This window comes from Trametes versicolor (genome assembly GCF_000271585.1).
Source record: "Trametes versicolor FP-101664 SS1 unplaced genomic scaffold TRAVEscaffold_9, whole genome shotgun sequence".
Lineage (NCBI taxonomy): Eukaryota > Fungi > Basidiomycota > Agaricomycetes > Polyporales > Polyporaceae > Trametes > Trametes versicolor.
The window spans coordinates 2,205,798-2,232,060 of record NW_007360329.1 but is presented as its reverse complement, the minus strand read 5'-3'; the positions used below and the strand labels follow the sequence as shown (position 1 = coordinate 2,232,060).

Here is a 26,263-nt window from a genome sequence, read left to right as displayed (position 1 = left end):
GGGGCCATGTTGCGCATGGAGAGCGACAGATGACACACCGCTTGAGCAGCATCATCGAGCTCAAGTGTCTTGCTTTTGTTGTTAATGAGGTGTGCTGCATGAGCACGCAGAACCGGGAGGGTAGAAATAATGCAAAGGAGTTGTATATGCTCTTTCTGTGGATCCCCGCTCTCCCAGGGGAGTGGTGTGGAGCGATGGTGATGTTCCGGAATTCCGGGTAAGGTGAGTGTCATGATGAGTTATGGATGTTCTGCCACTGATTGTCAGCCATGGCTCTACCAAATCACCCCAAGTGCCCACCACAAAGCAAGCCAAGTATGCAAGACATACAATAGCAAAGCACTATCATGGATACAATGGGATAGGGGTTATTGTTAACAGCAGCTTTTATTTAGGTATATGTCAGGGGACAGGCAGCGAGCACCATTATCTGAGACGGCCGAACAGACATCCGTGCTGCGCCAGCATGGAATTCTAGTCCCTGTGGTACTTGGAAAGATTTATTGAAAAGCAGCCGTATTTTGGCAGTATTCTCCTCGCTGTTTCACCAGTTCCTATCTATATAGCACATATTATATATCATCAGAAAGCCTCTGACAAGCTCTACAACATGGTGCCATTATGGTTTTGATTTGATACAAGTTAGTCTATCGATCAAGGAAATACTTGATTTTCAACTCTCCAATGATGATATTTCCTTTACTACTTCAACAGTTCTCATCCATATAGCACATATTATACATTATCAAAAAGCTCTTCACAAGCTGTACACCATGGTGCTATTATGGTATCCATTTTCCTCATATTGCACTGTAGATTTATATGACATACTTTACTTTTGCCCATCTAATCCAAGCCAGGATGCATGCATGAGTTGATGCATCAATCACTCCAGTGACTGCCAATGGTAGATAACACACAAAAACAGATATGATGCTCTATGTTAGGTGATAGCTGACTAGCCTCTTTTACTGGCATGTGGCATACATATACTACTACCAGATGATCGCCTTAAAAGGAAACTAAGGGTATAGTACTTGAACTACGCTATAACATTTGTTAAAGATCTCTCTTGATACAGTGTATAGCCTGTATGCATAGTGGGCCGTGAGTGGCACATGTGCTGTGCAACCTAGGGTTACATAAGCACCCAGGGAGAGGCTTTACATGTGGTAAGAATTGTAATTAGAACCGACCCCTAAGCTGTGCTAATAAAGGGGAACCCTAACCCAAGTTGTGTAAGTAAAGGATGTAGGTGGCGCCTATTTGAAAACTAACCTTTGATCAGCTGGGTTCCAATTTTTTTCCCACGTACACGACTTGAGTTGGCAGGAAGGTCACCCCATAAGAAACGATTTCATTCCTCATCAATCGTAACACCTCAGATGATACCCCATGAAGATATTTAGGGAGTTTCTTCTCCTAGTATAGTACAATACTCAATATGTTGTTGAGTAGAGTAATGATCTAAGCTCACTTCATCTGCCCAGGTACTCAGCTATCACAATCACATGTCACTTGGAAATCCTTGTCTCACTATGGTGGAGATATCCTCATTTTATGATTCTGTTTACCCCGGACTTCATTTTAATCCAAACCTAAGTTATTTAGCTCTGCAGATGACATACTTATAGCATTTCTGAATTATCTCCCAGCATGTACAGGTCGTCATATAAACTAAGCCACATCAGAAAATGGAGTCACATTATCACCATAAGTGCAGTCTTATTAATATCATATGACAGTCATTATATTGATTTTTTGACTGAGGTTAATTCTCTGTTAGTATTGGCCCCTATTGAATCCTACACACTGTTCAGGTAAAAGTTTACCCATACCCCACTCCTATTGATTTATTGTAAAGATTTCAACAAGATATCCATCTTTGTAGCTACTCTGACAGCATACAGTAGATCTGACATATATCAATTAAATCCTTTGTTAAATGGGCTTTCAATAAATGGCCTGATCTTTATCTTCTAACACATTTATGCCCTCCAAGTTTTGGGAGCATTCCCTTAATGTTCATACTATCCCCTCCATCTGAATGGCAACAGGGCACCATTTAGCCGCACAATGTCTTTAGGCACTCTCAGCATTATTCAAGGTCTTCAAACATGGATTACACCATAAAACACACTTTCTTAACATGATCATATACAGTGGCGCTCAAAAGTCATGCACACCGGTCCGGCGGCCTGTGTTTTGGCTGCTGCATCTTTCCTACCAAACAGATTCCTTCGAAACTTTGTAGTATTGTTCTTCATGGATCTCTTCACATGTACATAATATTTTTATCATAATTTGTTCAATTGTCGTCAGGCTACCATGTCCGAGTGGGCAGTACACTTAGGCGCCCAACGTATGAGCTACTCGAGGATTGACATTCACATAGCACTACAGTTGGGAAAACATTATTTGAAACAAAACAAAACATGTACATGTGTTAATATTTAGTATAGCGACCCTTTGCCTCCTTCAACACAGCCACACGGCGTGGCATGGACTTGTAGAGTTTGTGAATAAACTCAATATCCAGCCGTTCCCATTCCTCCTGCAGCGCAGCCCACAACTGGTCGAGGTTGGTCGGAAGGGGATTCCGAGCACGCACCTGCCTATCCAGCTGATACCAGGCATGTTCAATGATGTTCATATCGGGGGAGGAGGGTGCCCAGGGCAGCATCGTGATGTTGTGGTCAGCAAACCAAGTCCTTGCACGCCAAGAAGTGTGCTTCGGGTCGAGGTCTTGCTGGAAGATGATGTTGGAGATTGTGTAAGAGTGATCGGAGAGTGATCCCAGAAAGGAGGAATCGAGGATATCACAGTATTGGACCGCGTTCATGCGCCCCTCGACACGGTGGAGGCGCCTGGGACCATCCCATGTCAGGCACCCCCACACCTGGAGACTTCCACCGCCATGCTTCACGTTCTTCTTCACATTCCAATCTTCAAACTCCTCTCCGGGCTGTCTCCGGCAATACTGCTTCCCATCCGAGCCAAAAAGGTTGAATTTCGACCCGTCCGAGAAGACCACCCATTGCCAGTCCCACTCTGACCACCCCTCGTGCGCCGTAGCCCACGTGGCGCGACCCTTGACGTGAGCCGCGGTTAGCAGTGGCTTCTCACGGCGTAGACGTCCGGGATACCCAATTTCCGCCAGGTTTCGCTGGACAGTTGAGTAGCCAGCCTTGGGGAAAAGCGAGCGCTTGATGTTGGCAGCATCGCGGGCCTTCCCACTCTTGATCAACATCTCGGTGTGCCGCAGCGAGCGTGGGCTGAGAATGCGTGGGCGGCCAGTCCGGGTCGGTTTGGTGTAGAAATCAAGATTTTCTTGTAGTTTGGCGTAGTTGCGACAGATGGTGGAGGGATGGTAGCCGAGCTCAGCAGCGATGTCACCAGTCTTGTGGCCATTCTCGTACATGGTCCAAAGTTTGGCCTTTTTGGTGGGAGTAAGTTTGGGCATTGGGTGAAGAATAGTGAGACCGTGTGTTCAACAAAGTTTCGGGGTTTATAGTGAGATAGTTGTTGAATTATTCCCGAAGGATGACGAAGGCTATCTGTGGGAAGGGGGCCCAAACAAGTACTCACAAAAGCCCAGCATTGTTGCTTTGCATGTACCGTCCTCCACTGACCGCCGATTGGTCTCAAAATTCAACGGCATAGTCTACATCCTATAGTGTATCCTCGGGCCAAATTTCACATTATTACATGCATATTTACAGACGGTACGGGACAAAGACTGCGGCGCACGGGCGGCTAATACTGGCGTGCACAACTTTTGAGCGCCACTGTAATCTCATCATCTGATCAGATTGCCATATGGTCCAGCAGCACACATTAACTGTAATACTGCATTTATGATAATCTAAGCTCTTTTTGGGATAATTTAACAATCATATAGACAGCACCATTTCAAAGATATTGAAATTCTGAGCCTGGTGGTATATAACACTTGGAGGAATGCAAGATGTCATCAGGTCATGTGCCTTGGCGCTTTTTCCAATTGTGGCACTAATAGGATTTTGTACTGTGCATAGTGGCTGCATTGGCCACATTCAGATGATTTTTGAATATGAATTCCCCTTATTGTTAGCTTCCTGGTGATATATATTTTATGATATATGGTCCAGTAGGAGGGGAAATATTGAGACATTCGTGTTGGGAACCAAACAAGACCACATTTTGTGGCAGGGGAACACAAAGTGCAGCTCCCCTGCCAGTGAATGTGGTCTTGTTTGTTCTCAGCCACACATTACCTGGTCCTTTATACCCACCACTTCATCTATCCAGCTTCATTATTACATTTCAAGGCATTTTCATTATACAGGGCAGAAGATAGTGTTAGAAATGCATTAAAGAAGCGGCATTATCTGGACCTGAACATATTTTCACTTCAATGTATGCCTTCAAATGGCATTCCATTGACCTACAAACAACACCATTGTGTAGAGCTCAATTTTCTGAACCTGACAGTATATAACACTTCATATTAGGCCTGGGAAAACACGACCTAGGCCTACACTGATCCCCATTAGTGACAAATTGTGACCCAGAGTCACTTATGGTGGGTTGTTTGGTGCCTAGCACCCACAGATGTGCTCATAATATCATATAAACACCCCCATTACATTCTACTCATCAACAACTTTCTGGTGATATATAATTGTAGTATGTTCCACAATACAATCACCTATTAACAAGCATATTATTTTGAGCTGTGGCTGAAAACAAACACAGCCAAAGCTAGTGGCACCACAACGTGATTCCGTGTTGGTGTGCCATCAGGTCTGTGCCCTTGGGCACTTATTGCTACTTGTGGCATTGATGGAATCTTGTGTGCACATATGAATTCTCATCCATAGCTTTCTGGTGACTTGGGTGGAGAGGGCCATGGCTGGCAGGTCCGATTGATGAGAATGAATTTTTCAATGACATTGAATCAAACTGCCATTTGTTATTTGCTCTTTGGTATCTGTGCTATCTAAATAGGAGTAATATATACTCCTATACAGTACAGAAATACTGCATGTCTTAGTGTCAAAAGCACTGCAACAACACATCACAATTTTCTGAGTGATTCACCCTATTGGTGTATGCAATTTTAGTGTATGCAATTTGGATATCAAAATATACTAGTATACCTGTTATAAACTGTTTACAGCCACTGCAGAAGTACATTAGCAGATGTGAGACAATAGTGTCCTTCACAGTGCAGATGATTCATAAGCACTGATGTATATTATGTGCTATAACTGCACCACTTTCTTCCAATCACAATATGCAGGACAATGTGAATCAATATTTTCTCACACATACAAACTATATCTGATCAATATTTCAGATGTATTTGTTTTCAAGCATCCAGTATTCTTTTCCACTTCATTTGTCACACTCAACTATTGATCCAATCCAAACTTATATTATCTGACCTCTGTGCTCAGCTAGGCAAGCCCCATGGTAATCAACATTGCTGTGCCCAAGCCTTGAATAAAGTGAAAATATTGGCTTACTATATCCTAGATGTAGTCTTATACATGTTACATGACAGTCACTCCTTTCCTATATTGAGCAGGGCTGATTCTCTAGCATTAAAGGCTTCCTCTCAAGCTTAGGCAATTTACAGGTGAGGGTTTACTCATTACAGCCTATTGCTGAATTTTTGAGTTTGCCCAGGAAGACATTGATATTTGCAAGTACTGTCATGGCATAAAATGGATCAGATAGACAATGAACAAGCCCTTCAATGAATAGCCTGATCATACACTTTACATTGATGATATTTCAGATGCTTACACTATGCACTATTTTCAAAAGGCAACAGGGCAATGTTCAGCAGAGTGATAATCTTATTAGGCTTCCATTATTATCTGTATGCTCTATCTTGTGTAACCATATCACCTGATCTGATTGCTAAATATAGTGCAACAGCCTGTAATACTGCATTCATGATATTCTGAGCTCCTTCTAGGGTTATTTAATAATCATATAGACAACACCATTGGATAGAGATTGAAGTTCTAAACCTGGTGTTATAAAACACTAGGGGGGAGGCAATGATGTCATCAGGTCATGTGCCATGGGCGCTTTTTTCCAATTGTGGCACTAATAGGATTTTGTGTTGTGTATCTGAGTGGCCCCTGCACCGGCCACATCCTGATTGTTTCTGAATATATGTATTCTGTTCATCCATAGCTTCCTGGTGATATATATTGCATGACATAGGGGCTAGTGGGGGCCAAGATATTGAGGCATTTGTGATGGGAACCAAACAAGACCATACTTGGTGGCAGGGGAGCCGTGCTCTGCGTTCCCCTGCCACCAAGTATGGTCTTGTTTGTTCTCAGCCACAGCTGCAACTCATTTTGCGCACTGTTGGCTCATTCCTCACCACAACTTAGGACATTTGTATATCATTGGAAAGGTCTTTCCATTGTGCATCTAATGGTGGTACAATCATGGTTTTATATTGAGTATACAGGTTTTAATGCACCAAACACTAATTGTGGCTGAAGGCCATTGCTAGATTGTATGGACAATATCCAGTCTTTATGCTCCCTATTCTATGTATCCAGCTTCATTATTAGATTGCAAGACACTTTCATTATATAGGCCAGAAGATATGCTGGCAATGCATTAGAGAAACTGCATTATCTGGTACTGAACATCTTTTTGCTCCAATTTATGCCTTCAATTGGCATCCTTTTGACCTACCAACAGCATCATTGTGTAGACCTCACTTTTCTGAACCTGACAGTATAGAATACTTCATATCATGCTCAGAAAGACACTGACCTAGACTCACATTGATCCCCATTAGTGACAGATTGTGACCCAGTGTCACTTATGGTGGGTTGTCTGGCTTGCAGCACTCACAGATGTGCTCATAATATCATACAAACACCCCCATTGCATTCTCCTCATCAGCAGCTTTCTGGTGATATATGATAGTAGTATGTTCCACCATATAATCGCCTATCAATGACCAGATTATGTCGAGCTGTGGCTGAAAACAAACAAAGCCAAAGCTAGTGGCACGACGACGCTAATCCGCGTCGGCATGCCATTTGCTTTGGCTTTGTTTGGCTCCAAACAGAGAAAGGTCAATATCTCAGCTCCCACTTGTCCAAATATGACATATTATATATCACCAGGAAGCTGTTTACAAGGTGAATCCATCTGTGCAAAGAGATGAAGGATCTGGTTCCATTATGATAAGATATCAGCTAGATTAATTCCCATTAGTGCCACAATTGGCAATAAGTGCTAGTACCATAGCATATATTCACCAAATGGTCAAGTGTCATATACCACTGGACTCAGAATATCGATCTCTATTCAACTGTGATGGTATACATCTAGTGTACCTACACAATAGATGCTATACCTCAATATAATATCAGCAAGAGGTAAGCACAGATAGTAGGGTTTATATCTCTGTCAGTTTGGATGGTATATATATGATTGTTTCCATTGTAGACCCAGTACATTCAAAGGAACATAATGCACTGATAATCGATACCTGAACATGATATTGGGCTTCAAAGATCACAAACATAGCATTTGCCTACAAAGTGGTGCAAAATGTACCAAATCGTGTTTTATGCCATACTGTGCTTACCAATAAATGGTGATATGTATATCATTGGAAAGTGCTTGCTGAGCTCTACACAATGGTGCTGGTTTTGGAGGGTTATATGTTGTCAATGGTCCATAAATTGATAATGAATGTGATTTAAAGAAGGCTTCACAGGGCTTGATTGTGTGGGCAAATAAGCGCCCTAAAGGCAATTTGGTGAAGTCCGATGGGCGCTAGTAGATCGCGCTGGGCCAGCGCGATCTACTAGCGCCCGTGGTACTTGGAAACATTTTTTGAAAAGCAGCCGCTTTTTGGCAGTATTTCCCCCATTGCTTCACCAGTTTTTATCCATATAGCACATATTATATATCATCAGAAAGCTCTTCACAAGGTCTACAACGTGGTGCCATTACATTTGATATTGTTCTGGAATTGGGACATAAGAAAAAGAAATACTTCAATTGTAGTCTTTCAATCCAAACATGGGGTAGATAAACTGAAGTTTCAATCACTCTAGTAACTGCCAATGATGAAAGATGTACAATAACAGATATGATGGCACTATAACATGTCCTATGTGTACACATAATTCCCCATCTAATACTTGATCAGCGTTCTCTCTTGGTGGGAATCGTTATAGACCCTTCACCACTACTAGCATATTGCTAGTAATGTATAGCCTCTCTTAGTGGCATATGGCATACAAATAATACCATCAGATTGTAGCTCTAAAAGGAAACTAAGGGTATACCACTTGAACTACACTATATCATGTGTTAAGGGACATAGCCTGTAGGCATAGTGGGCAGGGAGCGCCACACGTGCTGTGCAACCTAGGGTTACACAAGCACCCAGGGAGAGGCTTTACATGTGGTAAGGGTTGCAATTAGAACTGAGCTAAGGCTAACCCTAAGCTGTGCTATTGGAATCCAACCCTAACCCTGTGAACATTACAAAATTTTGTATGTGGCGCCTATCAGAAAGCTAATGATGGGTAAGTCAAATTTTCCCACGGGGTCAGATTGGCATCACGCAAGTTGGCAGGAAGCTCACCCATAAGAAACGATTTCTTCGTTCCTCATCAATCGTAATCAAGGGGGACCGAAGAAAATTTTTCTTGACACAATGCTCCAAAAATCATATACACGGTGATTTGCAGGGTACCACCCCCCTCCCCCCCAAGAATTTATTTCAGTGCCAGCCTGATATGAAGATACCACCCCCCCACCCCCATCAAAAGTGCCATTTGTGTGTTTTAAAAAGTCATTTATACCAATTTCAACCACAGTAATACTACTACACCAGTACTAATACAAGCCTGTGTCTTCTTCTTGCAAGCATCTTTACTTGCTGCCCCCATGTCCACCACGCATATGTATAGCCATGGCAAAAGCCCCCAATGTGGCTAATAGTGGGAACAATGGCACCGGAGATTCAAGGACACCCAATGGCTGCGTCAACTACATTCACAGTCATAGACACCCGACATACCTTCTAAAAAAGGAAAGTCAGACATTTTTTGTTCACAGCAGACTTTATTTCATTTCATACACTCCCAGCGAGTACCAGGTACCCCTCCCCCTCCAGCTCTGTGTCTATCCTAGATTTGTTCGACCCCCCTTGTGGTGATATACATTTTATGACATATGGACCAATTGACACCACATTATTGAGACATTTGTGAAGGGAGCCCAATTGCAATACCATATGTGTACTGTTGGCCCATTTTGTACCATAACATGGGACTATTGTCTATCTTCAGAAAGCTACCTTCTGTTGATCTAATGGTGATATGACCATGCCATTATATGCAATACACGGGTGTTAATCTGCCAGCTGGTTCATTGGATGCATTGCTACCACTATCTTCTTCTTATGTAATAAAGATGTATTAAGATGTGATAGTAAGAACAGGCATATGACAGACTGAGCATGAACACTATATGATGTGCATACAATCTGCATTATCAGAACCTAGAAATCTATTTATTGTGTTGTACTCCACTTGATGCCTTCAAATGGCATCCTGTTAACCCACCAATAGCACCATTGTGTAGAGCTCAATTTTCTGAACCTAATGGTATATAACACTTCATATATTGCTTAGCAATTCATTGCTCTAGACCCACTTCAATCCCCTGTTAGTGACATATTGTGACCAAGTGTCACTTATAGCAGTTTGTTTGGCTTGTAGTTCCAACAGATGGGCTCAGAATATCATACAATCACCCCTATTGTATTCTCCTGACCCATAGCTTTCTGGTGATACCACATTTGTTTGATTTGGTGAACATCATGTGAGGTTGCCAGACATAGATGCTTAGAGCCACGGAGGTCACAGTAGAGTCACGTGACCCTGCCGCACGGCATACGCCTGGGTCGAAAATCCGACCCAGGCGTATGCCGGGCGGCAGAATTCAATCTCTGCTCCCATTTGACTGGTATCATTGATAAATGGGCTACAAAAGTGCATATGGGTTGATTCCTCTGCTATTCCTTTGGCAAATATACATGTGTTATATACCATCAGAAACCTATTTAAGAGCTCTACCTGATGGTGACACTCACAAGTTTTTATCTGATCTCTGTAGTGTTCAAAATTCAAGACCTCCTGCAAAGCAGAAGACTAAAACAGGTGTTGAGCCCACAATTCTGCCAATTGTGATGCTATTCACATTGTCTCTTTTCTAATGTGTGTATTCTAATGTGTAGGATAATATTCCCATGCAAAGTCATAAATTTAGTGAATGCTTGCCTTTCACAGCAGATGATCAACAAGTTGCAATAGAGTTATACAAAAATACACCAAATTGTGTTTTTGTTACATCCCGTGCGCCCAACCTCCGAACCCCCGGGCCAACCCCCAAACCTCCGTATGAACTACCGGTTTCCGATTCTATTCCGACTTCTTCTATTTAGACCTTTCCCTCTTGGCGCCTCGCGCCAAAACACTTACCTAGACAAAAGGCTTATTGTTTTCAGACACGAGTTATATCCCGAAGTCCCGGACTTTCCTTTACGGTACTTCTTATTGTTCCCGAAGACAATTAGGCTTCTCAGTATTTAAAGGAACTGGATTGTACTAGCTACTCAGTTCGGATATCTCGTTCACTTATCCAATTCCTTTCTACCCTCGAACCTCTGAACCTCCGAACCTCCGACCTCTGACTTCCGACCTCCGAACCTCCGACCCCCGAACTACGTCTCTAAGCTTGTCTTCTATTCTGCTCTCGACCTCTCCCCTCTCCTGTCCCCCCGACTCTCTAGTCCCGTTCCGGAACTTTGTTAGTTCCGGTACTTGTACTCCCGACCCCCGAGTCGGTACTTCTCGTAAACCGGGGACGCCCGACAAGTGTGTGCCCGGCGCGTTACTAATAGTTTCGCGAAGTCCTCCTTTCTGGTGCTCGGTACTTCGGGACTTCGTTAACCCCCAAACTTCCGTGCACGGTCCTAACAGTTTTATGAGGTACCCTGGTTACCAATAAATAATGGTTTATGTACCATTGGAATTCGCTGGTTGAGCTCTATACAATGGAGGTGTTTTCCGGGTCATATATACCCTACATAATGTATCAATGGCCAACAAATGCATTCTAAAGAAGGGTTAATAGAGCCTGATCCTATCGGCCAATAAGCGCCCAAAGCGTGATTTGGTGAAGTCCGATGGCCGCTAGTAGATTGCGCTGGGCCAGTGCGATCTACTAGCACTCGTGGTCCTGAGAACAATTTTATGAAGAGCAGCTGCTTCTTAGCAGTATTTCCCTTGCGCTTTCACCAGTTCTCATCCATAAAGCACATATTATATATCATTAGAAAGCCCTTTACAAGATCTACAACATGGTGTTGTTATGGTCCTGATTGATGCAAATTTCTAGAATATAAAAAGGAAATACCTCAATTTCAACCTTACAATGACAATATTTCCTTTGCTATTTCAACATTTCTCATCCATATAGCATATATTATACCTCATCTAGAAGCTCTTTACAAGCACTGCATCATGGTGCTATTATGGCTTCCATTTGTTTCAAATTGCACTCTCAATTCAAGACATACCTCATCTTTACCCTTTTATGTATTCTAGGCCAGGATGCATGCATGAGTTCATTTCCTCAATTGCCTCAGTGACTGGCAATAATGGATGGCATGCAAAAACAGATTTCACCCTATATGTCAGTACATAACAAGTCAACTGATAGCTGACTAGCCTCTTGTAGTGGCATATGGCATATAACTACTACTACCAGATTATAGCTCTGAAAGGAAACTAAGGGTGTAGTGCTTGAGCTACACTATATCATGTGTTAAAGTCATGTTTTGATACAGAGCATAGCCTATAGGCATATACAGTAGTGGGCAGTGAAGGGCACATGTGCTGTGCAAGCTAGGGTTACCCAAGCGCCCAGGGAAGAGGCTTTACATGTGGTAAGAGTTGTGATTAGAACTGATCTAAGGCTAACCCTAAGCTGTGTTATTGGAATCCAACCCTAACCCTGTGAACATTACAAGATTTTGTATGTGGCGCCTATTACAAAATTAACCTCTGTTCAGCTGGGTTCCAAAATTTTTTCCCACGTACACGACTTGAGTTGGCAGGAAGGTCACCCCATAAGAAACGATTTCTTCGTTCCTCATCAATTGTAACTAATATATATCACCAGAAAGCTGTTGATGAGGAGAATGCAATGGGGGTGTTTTTATAAAATACTGAGCACATCTGTGAGTGCTGCAAGCCAGACAACCCACCATAAGTGACTCTGGGTCACAATTGGTCACTAATGGGGATCAATGTGAGTCTAGGTTAGTGTTTTCCTATGCATAATATCAGGTGTTACATGGCACATGACCTGATGACATCATTGCCTCCCCCCAAGTGTTATAGACCACCAGGTTCAGAATTTTGACCTCTCTTCAATGGTGCTCTCTATATGATTGTTAAATAATTCTAAACAGAGTTCAGACTATCATGAATGCAGCATTACAGCTGATGTATGCTATTGCATCATATATGACAATTTGATCATATGATGAGGTTACACAATCATGCTGAGAATGTGTGTTTCATAGTGTAATATACATATGTGTGAAGACATTGCATCAAGATGAGAGTGCCAAAAGACATTGTGTTGTTAAAGGGTGCCCTGTTGCAGTTCAAATGGTGGGCATATCAAGCATTAAAAAGGTGCTTCCAAAATGTGAAGAAATGAATGCATCAGGTGATAATATCCATCTAATGAACAGGATTACACCATTCATTCCAGGGCTATTTCATCAAGCTCTTGAGTAAGGTGTGTACAATCCATTGCATGCTATGAAAGTAGCTACAAAGATGAATGTCTTGCTGAGTTTCCTTGAAAGAATCAAGTATGGGTAAACTCTTAATTAGAAGCTATCTAGGTTTTGAAAGGGGCTAATAATGATATGAATCAGCCTTAATCAATTGTCAATCAAATGCTTGTCATATAACATCACTAAAACTGCATTGATGGTGATAATATGACTCCATTTGCTGATGTGGCTTGGTTTATCAAATGACTCATTGATGCTAGAAGATGATCAAGAAATGCTATAAAAATCATCTCCAGAGCCAAATAACCGGGCATGGAATAAAATAAAGTCTGTAATAAGCCAGGTTATTTAAAAAGGACATCTATACCATGATGAAATAAGGATCTCTAAGTGACATAGGTGATTGTTATAGCGGCACTTCAAGTAAGCTTGGATCTTCACTCTACTCAAGAGCATATGGAATATTGTGATGCCATTGTAATATACCAGTGCAGGAAATCCCCTGATAACATTTATGTGGTGTTTCTAACAGCATCTATGTGATGTTGTATCAATCCAAGCACTATATAAAGTAATGCATATTTGAGTATGTTGACTACAGAAAGATGAAAACTTGGAGCAAAAAATGAGAGTTTTGATGTCTGAGTATTCCTAGCAGATGAAAGCAGTGGAATCTTCAATTAATACAAAATCAATGCATGTGGATGTGGACTGTTCAAAGGCTTCTACATATATCAACACCATGCCCATAGTTTGTTCTGTGTCAAATTTAAATGCATTATCAATCTCAACCTTAGTTCAACTATATGAATTATATTGAGGGATATGTACCCTCATCAATCAGACCTGCCAGCCATGGCCCTCTCCACCCAAGTACAGATGTAGGCTACCAGTGGTGGTGTTGCGTGGACCAGCTCATGTTGCTGCTCTCCTGTCTCATGCAGCCTGCATTGGTCGCCACCACAAGCATGGACATCAGTTGTCAAGCCATAACCCACCAGGTCCATCAGCAAATTACAATTGATGAGGAACAAAGAAATCGTTTCTTATGGGGTGATCTTCCTGCCAACTTGTGTGACACCCATGCAACCCTGTGGGAAAAATCACTTATCCATCATTAGCTTTTTGATAGGCGCCATATACAAAATTTTGTAATGTTCATAGGGTTAGGGTTAGCTCCTAATAGGTCTAGATTAACATATTCCTCAGCAATATATTAAGTGTTATATACTGTCAGTTTGACAAAATTGAGCACCACATAATGGTGCTATTTGTGGGTCAATACTGTGCCATTTGAAGGCATAAATCAGAGTAAAAAGATGTTCAGGTCAAGATAATGTAGTTTATTTGATGAACTGCTAGTACTGTCTTCTGCCCTATGTAACAAAGTGTGCTACAATGTGATCGTGAAGCTAGACAGATGAAATAGTGAGAGTAAAACTGTCCATTGTACAGAGATAATAAAACAACAATTGTACCACCATTAGATGCACATTGAATCCACCTTTCTAAAAATATATAATAGTCCTATGTTGTGATGCAAAATGAGTTGTAGCTGTGGCTGAGAACAAACAAGACCACATTCACTGGCACAGGAGCCATGCTCAATGTTCCCCTGCCTGTTAGGACCGTGCGTGGAAGTTCGGGGGTTAATACAAGTCCTGAAGTAGTGAGCACCAGGCGTGAGGACTTCGCAAAACTATCACTGCAGCTATACAACCAAACTGGTGAGGGGTTTTGGTGTGATCGGTGGGACTGAAAGTGGTGCTGCAGCTGAAGGTGGTGTGAGCACCTAGGGACTATGACTGGCAGGTACAAAGTGGTGTAGCAGCTCCGCAGGGGCTGCCGGCGAGCCCTAAGAACAATATGACCAGCCAAGAACCACCGGACAAAGTGGCAGGGGGCTGCGGTGACCTAGGACAAGGGCCCAAAAGCAGTGCAGCAGAGGTTGATGTGACTGGTGACCCACCAGATTGGTCATATAGCTACAGTAGTAATGCTTCAGACACACTCACCAGGTGTCCTCAATTTACAAGAGATACCGACTCAGGGGTGGGGGCCCCCGTACAAGTACCGGAACTGACGTAGTTCTGTAGCTCTGGGACAAGACTAAAGAGTCGGGTGGAAAGGAGAGGGGAGATGTCAAATAGAAGTCAAGCTTAGAGACAGAGAGGAGTGTCTTGGCATCTTGCACCAAGATAGAAAGTGTAAACTGCTGCAGTGTCGGTGGTTTCACTGAAGCAGTCTGAAGCACAAAATGGAAATGAGCCTTTGTGGCCATAATGTAAGTTCCAGGACAATACATGAGGGAGCAACAGTGAATGTACCTTCATTGCCATAATGTAAGTTAGGGCAACAAAGGTGCGGGAGGTGAGGTAGATATAGTATACCGAGGTCGTGTACAAATAGTTCACTCACAACATTTGTGTTTGTACGGGGGAGCGAGCAGAAGGCGGGTGGTAAGCAAACAGGGCAGCGGGCAGTAAGCGAGCAGAGGAGCGGGGCGGGGCATGTGGTGGTTCAGGGAGTGCAGGGAGTGTGGAGTGCGCAGAACCAAGCAGTGTCTGGTGTAACCCCAGCACAGGGTTACAGAAAGGTCTAAATAGAAGAAGTCAGAATAGAGTTGGAAACCAGTAGTTTGTATGGGAGTTCAAAGGTTAAGACCGGGGGTTCAGAGGTTGGGTGCACAGGATGTAACACTGCTGCAGAATGTGGTCTTAATTGGGCCCCACTACAATTGTCTCAATATCCTCCCTCCTACTAGTTCATATGTCCTGAAATTTGTATCACCAGAAAGCTATTAATTAGGGTAATTGATAATCCAGAAATAATTTGGATGTGGCCACTCACTGGGTTTAAGGACCTCCTAGTCGGGGGACCTGAACTGGTCTTCTGTTCCGAACTGGAGACAGGCTGGGGACAGGCTTGGGACTCCAATAATAGTGAACGAAGCACTGCACTAGGGTGCTTTGTTATCTAGTAAGTGTCACTTCTAAGCAGGATTCTGGACCTGGAGTCCAGTTTTGGTGTGGCTCCAAGCCTATCCCAGACCAGAATTTGGGCCAATGTGCCTCTTGTAATGGTTGGTCACCCTGGATACCCCTACTAAAAGGTGGACTTTGAACCAAACCCCATGTTCAAGTGTTCAGGGTTTGTGTTGAACCTATACCAGGTATCAACACACATGCAACATAGTACTCAAATGTGGTGTGAACACCTATGTATGTCCCACATTGACTACTGTACCATTTCGATCAATACAACACGGCCTGTGACCGGTGACACACTTCGACTAACTGACATGTTCGACAACTCCCTGTAGGGCCTGTGACCCAGCGGTACATTCGACAAATTTCGACTCTTGTTCGGGCGGGAGGAGGCAGTGTGACTGGTGGTTCGAACCTGGCATGGTGCACCTTTTTGTATCTTCGGCTATTTTCTAGAAGATTGTCCAGTGTTGGTTGCGAGACAAGTGTTTGCGTCCTTCGCGCAGAGATCCTGAGCTGTCTCTCTGACAACATGCCGCCTACTCCTGCACATCTCGACATTCCTCTTCCCATTAAAGAGATCATTCTCCCCTCGCCTATGCTGTCTATCCTAGGATTTCTTCAATTTAATCTACCTGCTCTGTGCCAAACAACCGACTTGACTGCCACTGCAACAACACTGTCCGAGTATTTGAGCCCGGAAGCTCCGACTATCCATGATCCTGCTGTCATTCAGACCATGCCTATGCCGCCTACAGCTCTCATACATGCACTACACACGAGTGTCAAGACTACAGAGTCCACTTCCCTTCCGACATCCATACTCCACCCCACCGCTGTCACCCCGACGTCCCAATCAGCAGCTCCTGCTCGGTTGCCAGTATGTGTCCTCTCCTTTTGGAAGGAGGTGATTTACCTGCGCAGCTCCGACGGAGCGTATACCCGCTGGAAGCGGGCGGAAAGCTATTTGCAGAAGCAGCGTCAGACGTGGACAATGCAGGACCCAGCCGGTACGCACCAGCTTCTCAATGACGTCCTCGGAGTCTTTGGCACCCTCCCCTGGGCAGGCAATATCCATGGCTTCGAGAACCCGGAGCCGCTGAAGAGCCTCGCAACCTATGTATCAAAGGACTGGTTCAGCGACGTCAAGGTCAATCAACTTCTCGATTTACTGCGTCTTGAAGTCAACCGTCGACCTGAAGGCCGGGCGGTTACAGTCGAGAATCTTGCATTCTGGCGGTTCCTGGAGGAGGGCTATAAGCGACGCATGGAGCCAGGCGAAGCGTACAAGACCGAACACTATTTCGCGCGAGCTCAGGGCGTTGGAGACTCCCTTGCCAAAGGTGTGCGCGAGAGGGTCGGCCTGATCGTGAACTTGGACGGGTCGCACTGGATAGCTGTTGTCGTGGATTTTGCTGCGTCCGTGATCCTCTACGGAGACTCGCTTCGTGGCCGCGTTCCTGATGCGACTACACTGCAGACCCTGCGCTGGTGGATAGGAGAGCACTCAGATGTCGAATTCAAGCTCAACATGCTAGACATCACGTACCAGACCAACACGTTCTCCTGCGGTCTCTTGAGCTGGAACGCACTTGCGCACAATTTCCTTCCGGTTGTCTACCCACTCACCTCTGCGGCCGATGCTCTTGATGGACGTCTTCATGTTCTGCAAGATGTCATCCGACGACATCTGGATGAGGTACGCTGTCACATCAGCACAGTCATTTTGTGCACAGCTAACACACGTACAAATTAGAGCTTCGAGTTGGAAGCACCTGCCTCGCCAGGTTTTAACTTCAACTTCACGTTCAGGGTGCCACGTAGTCCATCCTGTGAAGCTCTGGACACTGCCCTAGCTCGTTCGGATTCTGCAACTTCAACGTATTCAGTAGAAGCGGAAATAGCAGCCCCACCATCACCATCCAACACTGTGTCATCAGTCCCCGAGCTAGACGTCTCCGAGTACAATCCTACCCCTACCCCATCTCCACCTTCCACACCGAGTCCTGCTCAACCTGAGCTACCATCAGCAGCCATGAAGGATAGGCAGAAGCTGCAGGGAAAGTCAGCTGTCCATGCTGGATTGGAGAAGCTCGAGAAATCGAAGGGAGAACGAACCGGGCTGTTCTGCTTCTTCGGTCGGGCGACAGCCGAGGAGTACCGCGCGCAAGTCGCACGCGCAACAGAGGAGACCGAGACGCTTTTGGAGCGGGACAGAGACCTAGAAGATAATCTCCGTCAGCTCGAGACGCAGCGTCGTAAGGACACCCAGAACAAGCGACAGCGCGAGCATCGTGCGCGTATTCGCGCAACCAAGGACGCAGGCGCAAACACAGCACGAGGAGTCAAACGGAGCTTGGACGCTCTGCACGACACTCTTGAGGGTGCCGAAACGAAGCGCCAGAAGCAGGAGTTCGCCGAAGCAACACGACCAAAGCGGGCGATCCGGGCGGCTCTCCACGCAAAGTCTCGAAAGCCTCAAGGCCGAAAGAGTACAAAGCTGAAGACACGAGCGGTCTACGTGAACTGGCACACTCCTCTCCTCTGGGGACAGATCATGAAAGCTGCGAGCGACCCATCTGTGGGGTGGACGATGAGTACAACGGCGATCAAGAAGGTCCTCATGCAGCACTCACCGGAGAGCTTCGCGAAGCTCAACCGATCGACGATTGAGGGGTGGATTGATCGCTCAGGTCCTAAGCCGAAGTGGTCAGACAGCTCGTTGCAGATGGCGGAGAAGGGACACTCACAGGGTGGGCACGCTGCAGGTGCACGCGGGGCTCTCGCAGCACATCCTGACGTTGTCAAGAGCATCATAGCACGCCTCGAAGCCCTCCGAAATGCGGGTACACCTCTCACGCTTGTCTCGGTCCGCGGCATTGTAGTCGCCACCATCACCGCCATGGCACCTGAAATCTTCGAGCGCAAGGCCCGGGATGGCAGCACATTCCGCTGCTCCAACTCCTTCCTCCGGCAATTCCTGCACGGTAGTCTTCACTGGTCAAAACGGCGCGCAACGCGAGACGGACACAAGCTACCTCTGGACTGGGAGGCTCTGTGCATGAAGGCCTTCTTGCGCCTTGTTCATGACGTCAAGGAGTACAACGTGCCTTCAGAGCTCTACATCAATACAGATCAGACGAATATGATCTATGCGCAGGGGACGAAGCTCACCTGGACGCCGACTGGAAGCAAACAGGTCGGTGTTGTCGGAACCGAGGAGAAGCGTGCTGTGACACTCTGTGTCTCGGTCGCAAACAGCGGTGTCTTGCTGCCGTTCCAGGCGGTCTACCAGGGCGAAACCTATTGCTCCACCCCCACCGCGACAGCGCCGCACTACAAGGACACTGTGAATGCCGGGATGCACTATGAGTATGGCTCAAAGAAGACGTACTGGTTGACACAACGTACCATGCAACGTCTTGTCGACACCATCATTGTACCCTACCTCGAGGAGCAGAAGAAGAAGCTCCCCAATCTCCCTCCTAATCAAAAGTCGATCTGGCAGATAGACGTGTGGTCAGTACACCGGTCCAAGGAGTTCAGAGACTGGATGAAGGAGCATCACACGGATATCCTTCTGCATTTCGTACCTGCGGGGTGCACACCTGTCTTCCAAGCCTGCGATGTCGGGATCCAGCGCATTCTGAAGCACTCCTTGAAGCGGTCGTATCACCGGGACGTTGTCAATGAGGTGCTGGCGCAGTTGGACGATGGGAAAGATGTTATCACGATCGCAAAGGCCGTGGGGGTGCTCCGGGACCGAACCGTGGGATGGGTCTGGAACACCTACAACACGCTCAATCATGAGCACATCGTCAAGAAGGTGAGCTTTGATGATGACCTACAGGCAAACTAGGGAACTCAGCTCATCCTGTGATTATTCAGGCGTTCGAAAAGTGCACTGTCGGTAACTTCAACCTCTTGTCTGCTAGCCTGACAAGCTGGGAAGCCAGAGACGAGCTGCGAAACTTGAAGGTCACAAACCGAGCGTTTTGGGATGAGATTACTGAGTACGATTGTCCAGACGATGTCCCAGCGAGCGATGCGACTGTACAGGAGGACGTGGAGGTTGAAGAGCTGGCGGGGGTCGATGTGGTGGAGGACGTGGAGGTTGAAGAGCTGGCGGGGGTCGATGTGGTGGAGGACGACAGCGACCTTCCCACAGATGCCGTTATAGCCCTCGTGGTGAACGGGAAAGCTCCCACAGGTGTCAAACTCTCTCCTATTTCTGGCGAACTGGCTTCCTCCGCCATTGTGGAGTCCTCGGAAGCTGTCAATGCACCGGCCATCTCGGAGCCTGAGGAGTTGGGCCGCGGAAGGAGGCGGCGGGTTCAGCGTGACCTTGCAAGGTACAACGGCGAGCACTTCTGGTAGTAACTTTGCTCTTTATACGTCTATATTATTTTTCAAGCTATGCCACTTCGTCCTGGCCTAGCTAACGTCGATTCGAGCACTTTGCGAGGAAAAAAACGGGTTTTATTGGATGTTCTGAGCCCATTCGACACCCTCGTTGGTGACCTGTGACAAACACCAAAATTACGACCGACTTGACGCCTCGTGACGCGTGACATGTCGAATTGATCGAAATGGTACAGTAGCTTTGTGCTATACCTGCAGAGATATTGCAGATACACTGGCACACTATACTAATTACCAATCTAGGTGGCACTTCCTTAGTATCAAGATGGCTCAAGCCTATTGAGATGAGAAAATCTGGAGATGTTAACTGTAGAATCCACAGGTTGGGGTCAGCCTTTCATTACAGCCAGTAAACTATCCCTGGCGTACTAAGAAGCAAAATAACACTCAACTCAACCCATCCATTCATAATACGGAAAATATCGCACACAATTACTTGACAAACCCATAATATCACACAAGAAGAGCCAAAATAAAGAAAGCAAGGCAGCGAATTGGCCATACCACCTACATCACAACGCAACCCCTGACATCGAGGCCAAGCTCCTGCATCTCCTCCTCCGCAGCCTCGCGCTCGTTCTGCTGCAGCTTCTTCTTTGCCTCGAGCGGAAACCAGTCCTTCATGAAGTTGAGCAGCGCCCAGTCCACGTTCGCTATTCGCATGCACATGTCAGCCACAGGAACCGCACTATCAGGCCAACGAACGTGCGAACTCACATCGGTTGGCGGACAACACGGTCGGCGCGCGACAGATCGGGCAGTGCTCCTCGCCGCGTTTCTGCAGCTTCACCAGACACCTGCGCGAAACCCCTATCAGCCACAAACCAACCCACAAGACTCCGACGCACGACGCACCTTACGCAGAACAGATGGCTGCAATGCAGGCGAATCGGCTTGAACGCGAGACTCGTGCAGATTACGCACGAGTAGTCGTCGATGTGTGGGATGATCGGCAGCAGCGTCTCCGTTAGGGCCTGCACGAGGAGCAGCGAGAGCGTGAGTGTCTCGCTCGTGCGCACCGGGTGCGCGCGCGAGAGCACGAGCGCGCCGTCCGTGCTATCCGGGTGCACGACGAAGGGGGACGCGAGGTCTGGGGCGAGCGGAAGCGCGGTACGCTTCGCGTGCTTCTTGAGGATCTTTCGCGTCGCTTCCGCGGTGACGTTCTGGAACTGATGTCCGCGGGGTAAGACGGTCAGCGGCATGCAGTGTGAATGTCAGGCGCGAGTTAAACGTACCTTCCGCAGATCAAGAATGAACATGTTGAGCTCCATGAAGCTCTTCAGCGCAACGCGGCTCTGCTTCATGCGAAGCTTGAGCGCACCCTTCGATATTCGTTCATCGAGGTCTGCCAGGAACGTGCGTAACCGCGCCTCCGCGTCCTCAACTTCCCGTTCGCCTCTGAAGCGCTCCTGGTGTCCCTGGAAGATATCCGCCTCCATGTACAACTGGAATATTTGTCGCCATGTATCGAGGTCCGACCGTGAGTTGAGCGCAAGGGTATGAGAAGAGATGGAAATATTAGCGGGGTCGGAGGAATATCGGGAGTGTGGGTGGAAGCCCGCAGTGTGTGATTGTGGGCGAGACGCGGAGGAAATGTCCTGCGAGAGGGACCGGAGAGATGACTCGAATTCCGCCCTCTTTGTAACGAGGTACGCTGCGAGGGAATTGAGCGCTTCTGTGAGGGTACGAAAGAAGGCGGTATCGGAAACGAGGGGGATAATGAGCTCGGCGGGTAGAGCGCTGGATGGAGAGGGTCGGGCACGGCAAGAGATGGCTGAGGAAGAGGGGCTTACCTGGTGCCATCTGCTCTGAGCTCTCCATCGGCGAGTTCATGGGAGCCACCGCCCGAGCCTAACGCACTGCGGAGGATGTCTTCCGGTATTGGAAGAGTTATGGTAGTTTCGGACTTGGGTGGTAGCGATGAAGGCCCCGCGGCGCCCGAGGGTAGGGATTCATCAGGCTCGAGACAGAGGCGGAGGCGGGGTTCGACATGGTCGGCGACAGTTGCGAATTCGTAGATGACGCGGGCTCCTGTGGACTGAGCGGGTGGTGGAGAGCCTTCTCGCTGTTTCCCCTTGTCGTTTGTAGTACTAGTAGGCGGTTGCACGACGCTGTGGAGGACGTCCGGGGAGAGACCTGGGGTGGGCAAAGTCTAATTCAGCCGCCGACGAAGGCCCCGAGCACGCGAGCAGACATACCAAGCGCGGTGAGCTCAGCAACGATCTGGTTTATGATCTTCTTGAGCTGTCTGTATTGTATCGCGCTGTCCCGCAGCTCAGGGGGCAGGGTGAGGAGGAGCTGGGAGTATGTCTTCGAGAAATGCATCGCGGTCGAGCGGAGAGTGTGAATAGACGCCGGCACCCGCTCTCTCTCCTGACCCCGACGTCGCGCTCCGCCCTGTCCTGCTCGGCCATGTCCTCTCTCGCTCTCCGCCCTGTCCTTGGTGCGACGTCGCGCTCATGTCGTGCTCGGCCCTCGCCCACGCACGTTTTCGTCTGGAGAACGTGCCGGAGCTTGTCTACCCCCGCCCCACACGAACCCACTCCGCACTCGAACGCGCCCGACCCCGGTCCGGCTCTGCTTTCTGCAAACGCGTCTAGCTTTCCTCCGTCGCTCAAGTCCACAGGCGCACCAGGTTCTTCAAATTCAGGGAAGGATCATCATGGCGAACTGTCAGACCAGGAATGGGAGATTCGTACAGGTCAGTCTCCGTCCGTCGCGCATTCCCCAGGTTAGAGAGTCTGATGCTACTCCAGCACCTGCCTCTCGACCCATGTATCCTACCGTATATACATATATGCATATCACCTTGCGCTCTCTGAACTTTGTGGACTGAACCTTACACTCACGCCCAGGACGCGGCATATACATTCTCCAACAGACCCTCCCTACCTTCTTCTCTACAGGTCTCATTTCCTCCGTCGACACCTCCTCCGGCCACAACACGAGCTCTCGCGCCAAAGACGACAGCGAGGATACAACCATCTACAGCCCGAACATCCGCCTCACCTACCGCCCGCCCACACCCTTCCCGCCCCCCTTGCAAATCGAAGGTGCGAGAACTACCTCGAATCCTGGCATCTTCACTCCTCACGCATCCATACAGGCCTCTCCATCTACCTCGCATCGTCCGTCCTCCTCCGCCACACCCTGAACGCGCTCTACACCGACCTGCGCGTCGAGCTCCAGCGCGTCCGGGTGCACGGCCCGCGCTCCTCGTCCACCTCCGGCCTGAGTGCCGACGAGCCACGCACCGAGCCGACCTCGCAGACGCGCAGCATCCGCGAGAAGAGCCTCTTCGTCAACTTCTCCGTCCGCGGCATGAACCGCGTCAGCAAGGCCGAAGCCGGCTGGGAAGTGTACGTCCTAACCCTTGCCCCCTGTTTCGCTGCCTGTACTGACACCGTGCACTATATACAGGAACTCGACGTACACGTTCTCGCCCGTGACGGGTCTGATTCACTTGCATGTCATCGACTCCATCCACCCCGCGCCGCACCAAGCCTTCTTCGACGCCCTCCAGGCCGCGCTCAACAAGATCGGCCTCGGTCGCTCCTCGGACCCCCGCGAAGGCGCGGGCGCGGGCGGCATGGCGCGCACCTCATCCAGGCCTCCTGCACCAGATCGGTCATGAAGCTTGCCCCATATCGTAGTATTTACCTAGTTGGCACCGCTGTACCTGTACCTTCCACACACGGACATAATAGAAACCCACCCCGCTCATACCGGCGCTTGACCTTTCTGATACTCCTCTGTTCTGCACTTCTGATCCAGTTCCCTGAACACAACGCATTGCATCGGACGCGCGTAAAGCAATTGACAAAGCAACCGAACTCTATGTTACATCGACCCTTCCTGTTATTCCTTCACTCGCTCACCCGACGACGCCTGTCCACGAGTCGACGAGGTCGACGACGCAGTAGCCGTTCAGCGGCACGTACTGCTCCGTGATCATCTTGATCGCCTCCTGCGCGACGAGCCCGCCCAGGAACGCCGCCATGTTCGGGATGTCCGCCGTCGGCGCACGCGCGCTGCAACAACATCGCATCAGCACCAAACTGTGCGCAAAAAGAGAGAAAGAGCGTACACTTCTCCGATGGCGGCGTCGAGCTCATCTGGGAACTCGATGCCGGGGCCTACGAGGGAGATGACCTCTCCCTTCAGGGCTTCGTCCGTTACTTTCGATGCATCTGTCTAGGGGTGAGTGCACTGAACGCGTGAGGTGGCTATATTCCAAGCGCACCAGAGTCCCGAGCCAGTAGATTCGTCAGCGCTGTAAGCGTGAGGTGTGTCGCCGCCTCGCGCGGGGTACTAGCCAGCGCGTTACCTACACCACACCTCCATCAGTTCACCCCCACATTTAAACGCAAACACGACCTACCGAGCGCCTCCCGGTCCGCATCGAACGCGCCCCACCGCTTCCCCCTCAATACGCGCAAATGGTGCGAGTTCTTCACAAACGAGTCCACCTCCTCCGGGTCCGCGCCGGCCGCCGCCTCCGGGTGCTTCGCCTCGAACAGCGCCCTGAACTTCCCCTTCTCGACGTCCGCCCACTGGCGATAGAGGTTCTGCAGGCGGACGTAGCTCTCCGTGTCGGACTTCATGTCGGGCAGGTTCGCGCTGAGCGGGAGCGTGCCAGAGCCAGCAGGGTCCTTCGTGAACTCTGAGAGGGTCTGCAGGAGCGCGTGGAATGTCGCGTGCCGCGGTTGGGCGCTCGCAGACTGGAGCGCCGAGAGGGAGAAGAGTGCTTGGATGTCTGAGGGGATCTGGGGGATGGGGCAGTTGGGTCAAGCAAAGCAACGTAGGATGGGAGGAATCAACGAACGGCGGGTTCCGACCAGACACGCCATGCCTGCGCCTCGGCCTCATCGAAGTTCTCCTCGTCCGACTTGACCTTGAGCGCGAGAATGCCCTTCTTGAACTCTTTCTTCTCGGCCATCGTCTTTGGCAACTCGCCGCCATGCTGCACGTATCATCAGCTCGTGTGCCACCTTTCTTTGATACGCCTGACACTTACGCTCTTCCTCCACTCGTCGACTTGTCGGACGAGGATGACGACAAACGGAATATGGCCATGATCTGTTTGGTCCATTGCACCCAGATCCAGACCGCGCGCCCACTCGAGCAATGCGGGGAACGGGCGGGTGATGCGCAATGAAGGCGCGTTCTCCGAATGCGACTGGGACACTACGAGCACGTGAGCCACTTGCTACCGCAGGTCTCGCGCCGTGTACACATACCGCAGTGTTCATGATATTGAATATGGAACTCGGCGAGGAATCCTGCGGAGCGCACGGTAACGAGTGGTGGGCCTTCAGGATTCGACCAGAGGAGGGCGGAGAGCTCCTCGAGCGTGGGCTTGTCCAGGTTGTGCGCGATCACAATCGAGAAACCCGTCAACCAGTCCTTGCCCTGCTCCGTCCCCAGAAGGTCCTTGACATCTTTGAGTACGGCTTCGCCCTGCACGCTCTCGTTCAGCTCGCGCAGGAGGGGGACGGCCTCTTGCGCGCGAGGCTTCCCTATACTCTCTCGCGCATTGAGGAAGAAGTTGTTTCCCGCATCTGCAGGGGTGGTGATGGCAGAGTCGAGGATAGAGAAGTGGCCAATGCCGGGGAGAACGAGATTCTTGAGGATGGAGGTAGATGTGGCTGAAGACGAGACTACGAGGATGCGGGCAGACTCGAGCGCTGCTTGGCCTGACGCGGCCCATATCCTGTACTCTCTTAGCCCACATATCAATTAACCGACAATTGAACGCGTACCGTAGCTGGCGATCGTACCGACGCGTCTTGTCGTCGGGCTGACCGCTCCTAGGGTATATGGGTAAGCACGCGCGTGTGATCCGAAAGAAATGCGGTGAAGTACGCGAGAGTGGCCGTAGCCTGTTCGATATCCTGCGAGTCCGCGGTCGTCATTTCTGCCTGTATTTCCTGCAGTGTGGTAAGTGTGGGGGAGGACGAAGTGGTGTGTGGCGGAGACTGGGACGGTG

The 26,263-nt window shown here is 48.4% G+C and overlaps 6 protein-coding genes across 6 annotated transcripts; 3 read left to right on the top strand and 3 right to left on the bottom strand.

Moving 5' to 3' along the window:
• Positions 1-3,097: 3,097 nt before the first annotated feature.
• On the bottom strand, positions 3,098-3,463 carry TRAVEDRAFT_129060 (uncharacterized protein; the record flags this gene model as incomplete). The annotated part of the gene is made up of 1 exon (XM_008043407.1): positions 3,098-3,463. A coding segment is annotated over one exon (366 nt), but the record flags the coding sequence as incomplete, so codon positions are not given.
• Positions 3,464-16,846: 13,383 nt separating this feature from the next.
• On the top strand, positions 16,847-17,608 carry TRAVEDRAFT_128663 (uncharacterized protein; the record flags this gene model as incomplete). The annotated part of the gene is made up of 1 exon (XM_008043406.1): positions 16,847-17,608. The coding sequence occupies one exon, from the start codon at positions 16,847-16,849 to the stop codon at positions 17,606-17,608; it is 762 nt and encodes a 253-aa protein (XP_008041597.1).
• Positions 17,609-18,844: 1,236 nt separating this feature from the next.
• TRAVEDRAFT_87512 (uncharacterized protein) lies at positions 18,845-19,459 on the top strand (the record flags this gene model as incomplete). Its single annotated transcript, XM_008043405.1, has 1 exon — positions 18,845-19,459. A coding segment is annotated over one exon (615 nt), but the record flags the coding sequence as incomplete, so codon positions are not given.
• A 1,264-nt stretch (positions 19,460-20,723) lies between these two features.
• On the bottom strand, positions 20,724-22,599 carry TRAVEDRAFT_172007 (uncharacterized protein; the record flags this gene model as incomplete). The annotated part of the gene is made up of 6 exons (XM_008043404.1): positions 20,724-20,927; positions 20,992-21,071; positions 21,130-21,443; positions 21,510-22,014; positions 22,068-22,410; positions 22,473-22,599. The coding sequence occupies 6 exons, from the start codon at positions 22,597-22,599 to the stop codon at positions 20,782-20,784; spliced, it is 1,515 nt and encodes a 504-aa protein (XP_008041595.1). The 3' UTR covers positions 20,724-20,781.
• An 87-nt stretch (positions 22,600-22,686) lies between these two features.
• Positions 22,687-23,986, top strand: TRAVEDRAFT_73724 (uncharacterized protein; the record flags this gene model as incomplete). Its single annotated transcript, XM_008043403.1, has 4 exons — positions 22,687-22,975; positions 23,130-23,327; positions 23,381-23,633; positions 23,695-23,986. The coding sequence occupies 4 exons, from the start codon at positions 22,687-22,689 to the stop codon at positions 23,906-23,908; spliced, it is 954 nt and encodes a 317-aa protein (XP_008041594.1). The 3' UTR covers positions 23,909-23,986.
• Positions 23,987-24,054: 68 nt separating this feature from the next.
• Positions 24,055-26,215, bottom strand: TRAVEDRAFT_152658 (uncharacterized protein). The gene is made up of 9 exons (XM_008043402.1): positions 26,140-26,215; positions 26,037-26,084; positions 25,515-25,987; positions 25,292-25,461; positions 25,100-25,237; positions 24,656-25,040; positions 24,518-24,601; positions 24,362-24,464; positions 24,055-24,305 (listed from the first exon to the last, which is right to left on the bottom strand). Exons 1-9 carry the CDS (start codon positions 26,187-26,189, stop codon positions 24,149-24,151), a joined length of 1,608 nt encoding a protein of 535 aa, XP_008041593.1. The 5' UTR covers positions 26,190-26,215; the 3' UTR covers positions 24,055-24,148.
• Between the last annotated feature and the right edge of the window lie 48 nt (positions 26,216-26,263).